This window comes from Hemibagrus wyckioides, linkage group LG22, assembly GCF_019097595.1.
Source record: "Hemibagrus wyckioides isolate EC202008001 linkage group LG22, SWU_Hwy_1.0, whole genome shotgun sequence".
Taxonomy (NCBI): domain Eukaryota; kingdom Metazoa; phylum Chordata; class Actinopteri; order Siluriformes; family Bagridae; genus Hemibagrus; species Hemibagrus wyckioides.
In genome coordinates, this window is record NC_080731.1 from 17,367,806 (window position 1) to 17,380,028 (window position 12,223).

Below are 12,223 nucleotides of genomic sequence, written 5' to 3' on the forward strand. Positions count from 1 at the left end.
CTGTAAGGCGAAGAGTGTGATAGCTGTACCGTCAATCCTTGTGGAATCATCCAGACATGGATCCACAACAGACTGTCAATAACTGCCAAAGCCAGTGTGTGTCAGGGAGAGTTCTTGGCCTTTTCAGAGCGAGAGAGAGAGTGAGAGAGAGAGAGTAGTAGAAAGCTAGCTGATCTCCACTCTGTAATTATTCTCAAAGCATCCGGCCGTGAGCCTTGGCAACGGGTCACACTGCGTCAGATGTGTAATTGCCCTTCATGGAGTGCAGTCGGACGGACATGCCGCTTGTTTCGTAGCAGATCTAACCTTTCAGATTGATTGCACTGCGTCACACATGCATCCAGTTCTCTTTTTTTTATTTATTTTGTGTGTGTGTGTGTGTGTGTGTGTGTGCAATGATGGTGCAATTGAGCGACATTCTCACTCACATGTGTGCAATACCTCAGCAACACGTCTATCTATCGATCTATCTATCTATCTATCTGTCTGTCTGTCTGTCTGTCTGTCTGTCTGTCTATCAGAATATGTATCTGGATGTATGTCTGTCTGTCTGTCTGTCTGTCTATCTATCTATCTATCTATCTATCTATCTATCTATCTATCTATCTATCTATCTGTCTGTCTGTCTGTCTGTCTGTCTGTCTATCAGAATATGTATCTGGATGTATGTCTGTCTGTCTGTCTGTCTATCTATCTATCTATCTATCTATCTATCTATCTATCTATCTATCTATCTATCTATCTATCTATCTATATGTCTGTCTGTCTATATATCTATCTATCAGAATATGTATCTGGATGTATGTCTGTCTGTCTGTCTGTCTATCTATCTATCTATCTATCTATCTATCTATCTATCTATCTATCTATCTATCTATCTACAGTAACTGTCTGTCTGTCTGTCTGTCTTTTTATCTATCTATGTGTCTGTCTGTCTGTCTGTCTGTCTATCTATCTATCTATCTATCTATCTATCTATCTATCTATCTATCTATCTATCTATCTATCTGTTTGTATAGCAGGTGTTTAGTGTGCTGTTCTTCACTCAGACACCCTTTAAAAGCACCTGTTGTTTCCTGTACAAATCTCTCCCACGGGAACATTAAAGACACCCCGACATCCCTGCGTCTGCGCACGTCTATCGTTTATCCGCTTAAACTCTCATATTACAGCCCGCCCTGTATGTTGCACTCGATTATAAAGAAGGGAATGCCATCTCGGATCGACCGCTTGCACATGCGCATGTGTTTTTTTTCCCCTTCCTTTCTTTCCACGCCGCCTTGAACGAGTCTATCCTCTCACGGTTCACATAGAGGTTACAAAAGAAAGAGACAGATTGAACACATAAGTCGAGTTCCCTCGCTTCTCTCTCTCTTTCTCTCTCTCTCTCTCTCTCTCTCTCTCTGTCTCGCTCTCTCTCCCTTTCACTCTTTCTTCGGAAGATGGGGATTATCTCGACACTCCTTTCTGACACTTCTGCCTTCAAAAATGAATCCCTGAGCCTGCTGAGCCTGAGCTTGAGCCTACCCACCATGTAACACGTTCCCACATACACACACACACACACACACACACACATGCATTTTGTGCCCATCTTTCACAGCTAGTGTTAAAGCACCGGGGCTTTTACAACACTGGAAGTGTGTAACTGACTCGGACGGATGTGGCGCAGGAGAGAAAAGAGCTGTCACACAGATTTCCATCATACTGCCTCTCTTGCTTAGGGCTTGATTTATTTATTTTTTCCTTTTTAAAACATGCACATTCCTATCATAAACAAGCGCTCCCATAAAAAGACACAAAGTCCATGCCTTTATGTCGTCGTCCCCCCCCGTCAGCATCACAAAGACTGTTATTTCACAGCGCTCTCATCCTATTAAGATGTTATAACCCTCTTTACACGGGCGCCCTTTTTCGGCAAGAGCGAGAGCCTCGAATGAAACCGTAACTAATCATACGCTACTAAAAAAGGTACACGTGCAACATATGGGAGCAAAGAGCATTATTTCATACTGCTCTCATCCCATTAGGATGTTTTTCGATTAGGATTAGTATTATATACCCTATTCCATCTGTAATGTTTCCGTATTGGATGTAATGTGCGCTGTATAGAGTGTAGAACCCATTACACTTATATCCTGGAGCAGGCCACTGCAAATATTTCCCTTTTGGAGATCTAGTGCACTACATCGAGGTTCGGAAGCCGATAGCTCATACGGAGTAAGATAAGGAATCTTATCGTGATCTTGTTCTTGTTGGAAATATAGCGCACTATGTAAGATGTCAGAGGCTTCATTTCATAGCAGACACAGTGGACCTACACGGGAAGTAGTGAGCCGAGGACTCCCAAGCTAGGAGCTGAAGCACATATAAAATAATGGTCCACTCTCCAAATGACTCCCTGATCAACCTATAGTGTGCTACATAGGGTGTATACTAAATAGTACACTTATATATAGAATGCAAAGACCATTTATATATATATATATATATATATATATATATATATATATAAAGGTGCCATTACTAACGTTTCAAGGCTGAAAGAGCTCTAAATGGCCACTTAGTGAATTTATAGTACGCTACCTAGGGTGCAGGAGCCATCATGTAGATTACATTCTCACATGTTAAGTAGGATAAAAATAAAATCCCCCACCGCACAGGGTATAGATGAGGTATAGTTGCCCTTTTTTCCCTATTTTACCGTTTCCTATATCATGCACTCTTTTAAAGAACATCAAGTAATTAAGGAACTCTAACCTCGCTTGTGCAACAGTATACAAGTGCACTTAGAGTTGTTAAGGTATAAATAAAGGAGCTTTAAAGCTACTCCAGCTGGGCCAGGAATCACGCTGCCCCTATCAGACCCATATGAAAGGTTTGTTTAGGAGTGAGGGAAGGGCAGCAGACACAACAATTCAGGATGTTTTGTCTGGTGGAGCTGCTGTAATTAAACACTGATGAATTCTTATTCTTTTTCTAGTCCAGGGCTTTCCACTGATTAGGGAGAATGTGATTAGTTCACAAAACAGCAAAGATTAAACTTATTAAACTAGCGAGAATATTTTATACACTATATGTTGCGGACTTAAACAGCAGGATCTAAACGTTATAGTTACACTACATTTAGTGCCCTTATGTGGAGTGCACTTGCATCCCAAATGATTTGGAATTTTTTTTTCTTTTCTCTAGATAATTATCCCTCATATCCTCCATCCACCCTCATTTGAAAACACACACCCATGTCAGCAACCCCTCTTTTTTTTTTTCGAGTAGAAAGCTGTAGCATGCCGGCGTCAAGAGGCTACGTAAAACTTAACGAGCGTAATGGGAAAATAAGTGACTTATCGGTGGGCCGCTCATCGCGTTCATTAGAGGCCGCTCTTTTACGAGCATCGATCATGAGGTGAGCAGCCGACGGTGGATTTCCTCTCGCTTTATGGAGCGTGGATTGTCACCTTGTTCCAATTATCTGTTACCTTTTGACAGACGGCGAGTGTGCGGTGCATTGCTGAAAACGCAGAGGGCGCATAATTAGAGCCAGGGAGAGGGAACACAGGGCCAATCAGACGCTTCCCACCCTGGGCCCATCATCCTCATTACGAGGCTTTCTTTTTATACCTCGTTACAAACCCCGTGCTGAATCGGTGCACGGTAATGAAAATGGTCCATAATTAGGAGCTTTTTTGGCGACTATTGATTTCAGTTTTAACAGCTGCTTCATAGCTGCTTTAGATTCCGGGGTCCAGATTTAAATCCCAAAAATGGAGTCGATGAACCAACACACTACAGCGTGTATGCAGTAATGGTGTATAGACCATAGTAAAGTGCTGTTTATACGCAGTAATATCCAATATTTGAAATTCAGCCTGTAAGATCCGGTACAAAGCAAATTAGGATTCTTCTTATACAAGCACAAGACATAATGATTTATACAATATCCCAGATGTTCAGTAAGGAGTCTTCTGGGATTTAAAGTTCTCTTACTCCCATGAACTTTATTAGCTCATTTTTGGAATTGGAAAAAACATAACCTGGTCTACATCGGATCTGATCTGTCTGTGCCACAGTCAAAGTCACATTTATTTCTACGTTTGGATGTTTGATGATGTCAGCTGAAGCTTTTGACCTTTGATGATGTTATGCATTTCACCTGATTTGCTAAATTTAGATAAATGAGGTTTTTTAATAAAGTGGACGGCAAGTAGGTGCAACAAAGTGTATGAATTGCTCCTAGATCCAGGTTAATGTATGGTATATGCGGCAGGGAGACTTGCTTTTATCTCCACTTCAAAGTGAGACGTTAGCTCGGACACCCTTAAAAAGGGTCATCCTTTACACGTGTAGGTCACGTGTAGTGATCTGGACAGCCAATAAAGAGCCGCTTAGAATTGATTCCTGGCCTGCGCTGATATTTTTTTGCTAATCCAAGGTCATGCCTTTGAGCTAGAGGGCTATGGATCAGGTGTCTTAGCATGCATCGGTGTGTGGCTGTGTCCTCATAGCGGTGCGTTTTGTGGCGGACAGATCAATGCAGGTTTGCATTTAGACGACAGCGTGTGCAGACACGCTAGTCTTAACGTTTCTCTGCTGACCTCTTGACATAATCGTGATGCGATTTGCTTCCATAATGTAAATTCTTTTTAGAATTGCTTTTTAGAGTTGAAAAAAAGAAACAGAATGATACAGTGAGAGTTTAATATGTGGTGCGGAAGATGCATGCGACAGAGAATAGGGTTTGATATAGTAGCAGCAGATTTGTTTGATCATGTTTAATTCATGGGAGCGAAGGTGAAGAAAAGTGTAGGCCTTTCCCTCTCCATCAGTAGCAAGCGACAGAAGAATCTTAAGCAGCTCCACGTTTACGCCGTCGCTCCTCTCCTGTTTAGAGTCGGAGTGAAGGAATGAGGGACCTTCCAATGCGGTGATTGGAAGCGGTTATAGAAAACGGACTGGCTTTTATTTCCCCCCATCCTACCTGTGACAGAGTGTATTGAGCAATCAGCCTGCTTATCCTCACAGGGAAGAAAAAAAAGGAGGATGTAAGACGGCTAACATGGGAGCACGCAATCAGATTCACTTATAGATTTGAGCTGAAAATGACTAGCTTTCATCGAGGCACTCGAGAAATCCCTAAATACGCCTGATGCATGTCACCTGCCGACAATGAGGTACGGTGAAGTGTGAGGGAAATGAATTCTGTGCTCAGGTCGCAGCCCCTTTCTCTCGCAAGCGGATCTCGCAATCTCGCTCTGCCCGCCGAAACAATTTTCAGATTGTCACTCAGCTAGTCGCGTCCGTCTCTTTTCTTTTTTCCTTTTCCTGTTCTTCCTGTTTAAACCTGTGGGGGAAAAAACCACCAGGTGGAAACTGGATTTGCAGTGTACACATGACTGACTTAAATAATAATAATTAAAATAAAACAACTTCAAAGTTTCCAAGGGCAAAGGAGAACTGAACATTGGCACAATCACAGATACCCACCATCTGCAGCTCCACACTCAACTAAAAAAAAAAAATCTTAAGTGTAATCATACATTTTTTTTTCTTCCCAAGTTAAATCACATGTAAATGGTTCGGTATCGTCCCACTCAATTTGTAATTAAGTAGGCCGTCTGTGGATCAAATCAGGGCTGGCATGAATAATGATGATTTTCCGAATGTGTTTGGATGCAGCTAATCAAAGGCAGTCCTGCTTAATTCATGCAACCCTTCCAGTACGAGCACCATGTAATCTCCTCTGAAGAGAAACGGAGATGAGGAATGTGCTGCTGGGATCAAAACTTTCAAACCGCATACCAGTGAGAGATTGTACAAGGCTTTCCACTATATTCATTTGGGAAATGTGGGGCTCCAGGGCGGTGTGGAAAAAACACTGATACGTGTCGAGAAATTTTCAATCCAAAAAAACATTTTTTACTCCAGTACACAGGAAGTTTGACTGTTAGGAATGTTATATCCCTTATTCTATCCTCTCCCTATTGTCTATTATTCTCAATATTTTTCTGTTGCATGTATAATGCACTGCGTAGTGAGTAAAAACCTGTCATACCTTATGCAGTGTACCTATGTAGTCCACCTAAATAGTGAACAGGCTCATTATGCCTACATTTGGGAAATGTGGGGCTCCAGGGTGGTGCGGAAAAAACACTGATTATTAATCACATTTAATGAGCAACAATGAGCAACAAAATGTCTCCAACTACATGAAACAACAATTCATCATCATCTGGCTGCTCCAACAGGAAGTTTGTATGAATTAACATATGGAATGTGTGAATGAACACACGTTTCACTTCTTCTGTTCTCAGATAGCCAGAGAATATTCACCATCAGCAGCTTTAGCTATGCTTTCAGGACCTCTGTAATTTATACCATACAGTCTCTGCTCTATAATCTATACTGTACAGTGTCTACACTATAATCTATACTGCATAGTCTCTGGTCTATAATCTATACTGGATAATCTCTACTCTGTAATCTATACTGTACAGTGTCTACACTATAATCTATACTGCATAGTCTCTGGTCTATAATCTATACTGGATAATCTCTACACTATAATCTATACTGTATAGTCTCTACTGTATAGTCTACACTGCATAGTTTCTGCTCTATAATATAGTCTATAATTTATAATCTCTGCTTGATAATCTATACTGTATAATCTCTACTCTGTAATCTATACTGTGCAGTCTCTGCTCTATAATCTATACTGTTCAGTCTTTACTCTATAATCTGTAGTGTATAATCTCTACACTATAATCTATACCATACCACCTCTACTCTAAAGCCGGGGGTCCCCAACCGGGCCGCAAAGAAACAATAAACTTATAATTTTATTTATATAACTTAAAATTATATGTATTTTATTTGAATAAATTGCCACTTATGGGGTTCCATGTCCAGCCTCGTGCGAGAACTCTGATCTCACGTGTGATCTTGCGTTATTTCCTTATTATTTCTTGCGTATGTTTGGTTGTAAAACACAGTTTGCGGACCCAACAGAGTTGTCTGCGATTCTTCCTATTGTGAAGTTATGCAGTGTGAAACCTGCTGTCAGCGATCCGTCGTGCAGTGTGAACACAGCAGTGACTGAATGCTACCCTAGATAGTCGTGCAGTGTGAAAGCAACAGTGATCTGACCACTTTGAAAATCACGCAGTGTGAACTCCGCATAAATCTAGTTAAAATGAGCTCCCTCTAGTTTTCTCTACTCTACACTCTACAAACCACAGAGATACTTTATACTGTGTAGTCTCTACTCTATAATCTGCACATTACAATCTATATTCTTGTATTTATATACTATAAAGTATATACCTCTTTATAGTTTATACTCTATACCTCATGGTCCATGGTCTCTACTAGCATATAATTCTTTATCATTTCTACTAGTTTATATGCTGTAATCTATCACTTACTCTATGGATCTATACTTTGTCTATTCTCTTGAACCTACTCTATAATTAATAGGCTGTATTATCTATATGCTCTATAATCTACTGTATAATCTATACTCAGTGCTCTGTAGTCTTTCAAATCTATACTCGGTACTCTGTAATCTACTGTATAATCTATACTCAGTACTTGATAATCTACAGCCAGTGAGTCTCTGTTTAAGATTTTTTCCTGTGGTGAAATCCTGCTCCTCACAAACAGTTGCTTTTTGAATTTCTAACACGTTTTTATTATTGATGTTTTATTCACCATTGTATTTCATCTCCTATTCAGTCACGCTAAAAAAGTTTCCTAACAAGAGTTTTTGCTCTGAACATTTCACCAAATTTATAAATGTAGCATGTGATGTCTGAATATCGACAGTAATTGGCTCACATAGTAGACACGTAAAATGAAATCCCAATGCCGGATGTCAGAAAACAATAACGTGAAAATCTTTAATAAATAAATAAATAATCCATGCTTGATTACATTAAGATTAATAATCACAGGTCATATATATTTTAGCCAGGTTTTTTGTCCTATTAAATAAGTAAGTAAGTAAATAAATAAATAAATGTGTATTATATTTATTTATTTAATTATTTTATTTACAAGAGCTTTCTGCATTTCCAGGAAAAACTTAATGTGTAATGTCTAATTTGAGGCAAGCTGCAGCACTTTGTAACAGCGATTTACGAGCCCTCACTAGGGGAAATCTGCAGAGTAAAAAAAAAGACCCCACAAGCCGAGCGAGAACGTTCTCTATTTGTCGGATCATTACGATCCTCATCACTCAGCATTATCCAGTGTCCCGTGTCTCCTCCCACGCAATCATTTCACTGGTTCCCAACACGTCAAGGTAGAGACAGAAACACTGATTTCTGCGGAGGTGGAACCACATACAAAAAAAAAAGATTTTATCAAGCAAATGAAGGGGAATTTTTTTTTTTTTTGGAGGGGGGATGGAAACTGAACTCTGAGCCAGATCTCTACAATCTGTTCCTAAAACAGATTGTGTCTGAGAAATGTGTTCAAATGGATGGCATCCAGCATGCTGACAAATAATTCGCAATGAATGTGAAGTTAAAGCGAGCCCAGGCTGCTGTGATTGCTTCCATCAGATTCTTGTCCAACTGGATGTGCAAACCAATGTTCTCCTCAAAGAACAGAGAGTTTACCCAGAAAAATAGTGGAAAGGGGTGGGGGAGGGTCGGTGCTTAAAATATTTATTTTGCTTTGTGACACAAAATTATGAATTGCAAATCGGGGAGGAATAATATTTACATGCTGAATTATTCAGAGTGGGCTTTGCGCTTTATTATTAGATCCATTATTATCCATTATGGACTTGCTGGTTTTGTCACCTGATACACTGGAGACGCTGTCCGATGATGATGATGATGATGATGATGACGATGAAATCTTGTGCCTTCGGTTAAGATGAACTTAAAAGGTATTTTGAGCTCAGACGCAGCAAGAACACACGTTTTTAAAAATAAATAAATCACGTTTCGGTGGCCTGCTGAGAAGGAGCTTGTCAGTAATGCAGATCTCACCATCCGTCACTCCGGCTTTCAGGAATCGTACAGATCTCTCCGGGTGGTAGACCAACAGGTCTTTAGTAATTTTTTTTTTTTTTAAGGCAAATTATATTTCAGGAACTTTCTTTGCTCAAAAGGAGCCACTGATTAAAAATTACTCGCAGTCCGTTACGGGTCATGGAGATGCAGTGTGTTGTGTGTGGATGGACGTCATGCGGTTTGATGTTTCCTACTGGGCAGTAAACCGAGCAAGTGTGAATCCAGAGCGTGGCCTTGCCATCCCAAGCTGTGACCGTGTTCATTAGGATGGGTCGAGGTGGATCACTTTAAAAGATCAATGGTGAGTCGGAGGGACAGAGTGCACAGCGTGACACGAGGTCAGCCCAGCGGTGACTTGCAACATGCTGCGATGAACTAAAGGTTATGGCATTGCTCTTTTTTTTCTTTTTTTTTCTTTTTTTCAGCCTGAAAGGTTTCGGAGTTAGCTGAGTGTTAGTAGCGAGAAAGAGGAAATTTCTTATAAAAAGCAGAATATGAACTAATTCGTGTTAATATTTCTTACTTGCAATAAACTACACCACACATACACAGTTACACAACTGACCAAAATCTACTCTCTGTACTATCATTTATTTATTCTGCTGTTTAAACTCACATAGAGCCTGAAGTCTGACTCTATTTTTATGAGCCAGATAAGATTTGGTGGGCATTTTAAGATTTTTTTTTGTTGTTGTTTTTTTTTTTTTTGTTTTTTTCCCCCCTGCTTTTTGTTAATTCTCATCTCGATACAGTGTTCTGTAGCTGTCACTGAAATGCTGGACTTTATTATTTATTTATTTCAGCACAAATCCCCGGGATGGCATGAAACACAACCGTCTTGTTCAATGTTGTTCTGGCCTCCAGAGATTAGAGGAGAGGTGTTGTTTGAACGGCTGCACTGTTTTGCCAAAAATCTCATCTACTGTCTTTGGAATGAGCTTCTCCCTCTCTCTCTCCCTCTCTCTCTCTCTCTCTCTCTCTCTCTCTCTCTTTCTTTCTCACCTGCTCTCAAGCCCTGCCTCTTTTTTCCCCCTCCCCGATTATATCTGCACCACCCAAAAGACAATAACCTGTTGTCGATTGCTTGTACGTTCAGAAATTCGATAGCAGGAAGGAATGTTCTCCACCATGATGAGATCCATTAGAAACCCTCCATTTATTTATTTATTTTTTTTGCTTTTTCAATTCTGCCTTTCTTTTTCCTTTTACTCTTCACCCACCCCCCAACTTCATCAGACCATCGCCTGGAGGGAGGAGGCCTTCTCCGAATTCGAAAAAAAGGGTGCAATTGCTCTCCATTTTGTGGCCTGTTAGGGGAAAAAAAAAATCAATGCCACTTTGGTCCTAAGGGAAATGAACATATTTATAAAAGTGAACAAAATAGTCAGTGTGTGTGTGTTTGTGTGTGTGATTGCATGTGTGTGTGTTTTCCCCCCAAGGTTGATTAGAAAGAAAAATGTCTGCTATAGTTTGTTGGAGTGATGCATGGTTGTAGGCACGTGGTTTAAGCTGTGAGCAGTGTGTGAACATATGCATGCCTACATTTGCGGAAAAAAACTTTGTCACTGCCGAACTTGGATTTCTGACTCATAAAACATGGTCTGATTTTTATCCAAGTCGTACTAATAGACAAGACACATTCCAAGTAAGTGGAAACTAATTTATGTGTCTTTACTGAAGGTTCTGTGAGCTCTTTGTATTTATTTACTGTGATGCTACCAACACCATGCTTCACCATATTGTTGTTATTATTATTATTATTATTATGACTTCCAGGCAAGTCCTGGAAGTCTTTGTTCCACTATTTTTGATTACTACCACACTCCCTAACTCGATTGTCATCTATCAGGCACCACAGGAGACGCCGTACCCGATTCGTCGTCAGTTGGAGGGACGTTGCCGCACTTCCTGCAGGAGCCAGAGGACGCCTACATCATCAAGAGCAACCCAATCCGGTTGCGGTGCCGCGCCACTCCCGCCCTGCAGATCTTCTTCAAGTGCAATGGGGAATGGGTTCATCAGAACCAACACACAGTCCAGGAATATATGGACCAGAACACGGGTAAGGAGCTACACTGTTATAAACCCTGTGTTATAGCAAACAACAACGGTAACATTACCAATACCTCCATTAGGTGGGTGTGGCCTAAGCTGGAAAGGGGGTTTCTTCCTTTAGTTTCTTATTCACTTGCACTTCTTGTGCAATCTTTAATTTCTTTTTGTTATTGTATTTATGTGGTTCAAAAATGGGCTCAAAATGGCTTTTGGTGGTCAAAGCCAAAAAAGACACAATTATACAGAAAGCCTTTTTTTTTCTTAATCAGTGCCCACTTAAATACAGCAATTATACAAGTTGCCTAAAAACACAGTGCTTTGCAGTGTATTAATTATTCCTCCATCACAGCCAGTTTTTTGAAGAGCGATTGAGGAAAAAAACTAATATTAACGAGATCGGTTCCAGAAACTCTTCCATTTCCATAGTAATAAGGTGCACTTCATTTTATGAGCACAGTGTTTATCATGTTTGCATTGCCTCCTTGGGTTTTTACTTGTTTGTTTGTTTGTTTGTTTGTTAAATGAAGTCTGTTGTTGCATTGTGGGAAGTAGATCATTGCATCACTCTGCTTTTAGAGGTTTGTGCTTTGAGGACACAACAACAGACAGATATTTATCAAGCATCACAGTTTCTAGCCCAAACATGTAGCATATTTGTATTTAATTATAATTAGGAGACAAAACAAAATGGGGCATGCAGACATTAACATATACAGTTACACATATCGCATGTACTGCTACAGGTAAACATATACAGTTACACATATCGCATGTACTGCTACAGGTAAACATATACAGTTACACATATCGCATGTACTGCTACAGGTAAACATATACAGTTACACATATTGCATGTACTGCTACAGGTAAACATATACAGTTACACATATTGCATGTACTGCTACAGGTAAACATATACAGTTACACATATCGCATGTACTGCTACAGGTAAACATATACAGTTACACATATTGCATGTACTGCTACAGGTAAACATATACAGTTACACATATTGCATGTACTGCTACAGGTAAACATATACAGTTACACATATTGCATGTACTGCTACAGGTAAACATATACAGTTACACATACTGCATGTACTGCTACAGGTAAACATATACAGTTACACATATTGCATGTAC

The 12,223-nt window shown here is 40.0% G+C and overlaps 1 protein-coding gene across 2 annotated transcripts in view; it reads left to right on the top strand.

Moving 5' to 3' along the window:
• unc5db (unc-5 netrin receptor Db) overlaps nucleotides 1-12,223 on the top strand; it is a 141,000-nt gene that overhangs the window by 64,207 nt on the left and 64,570 nt on the right. For both annotated transcript variants that reach the window (XM_058375278.1, XM_058375279.1), the window contains exon 2: nucleotides 10,873-11,085. In XM_058375278.1, coding sequence (XP_058231261.1) covers nucleotides 10,873-11,085 — 213 coding nt within the window. The remainder of the gene's footprint in view (nucleotides 1-10,872; nucleotides 11,086-12,223) is intronic.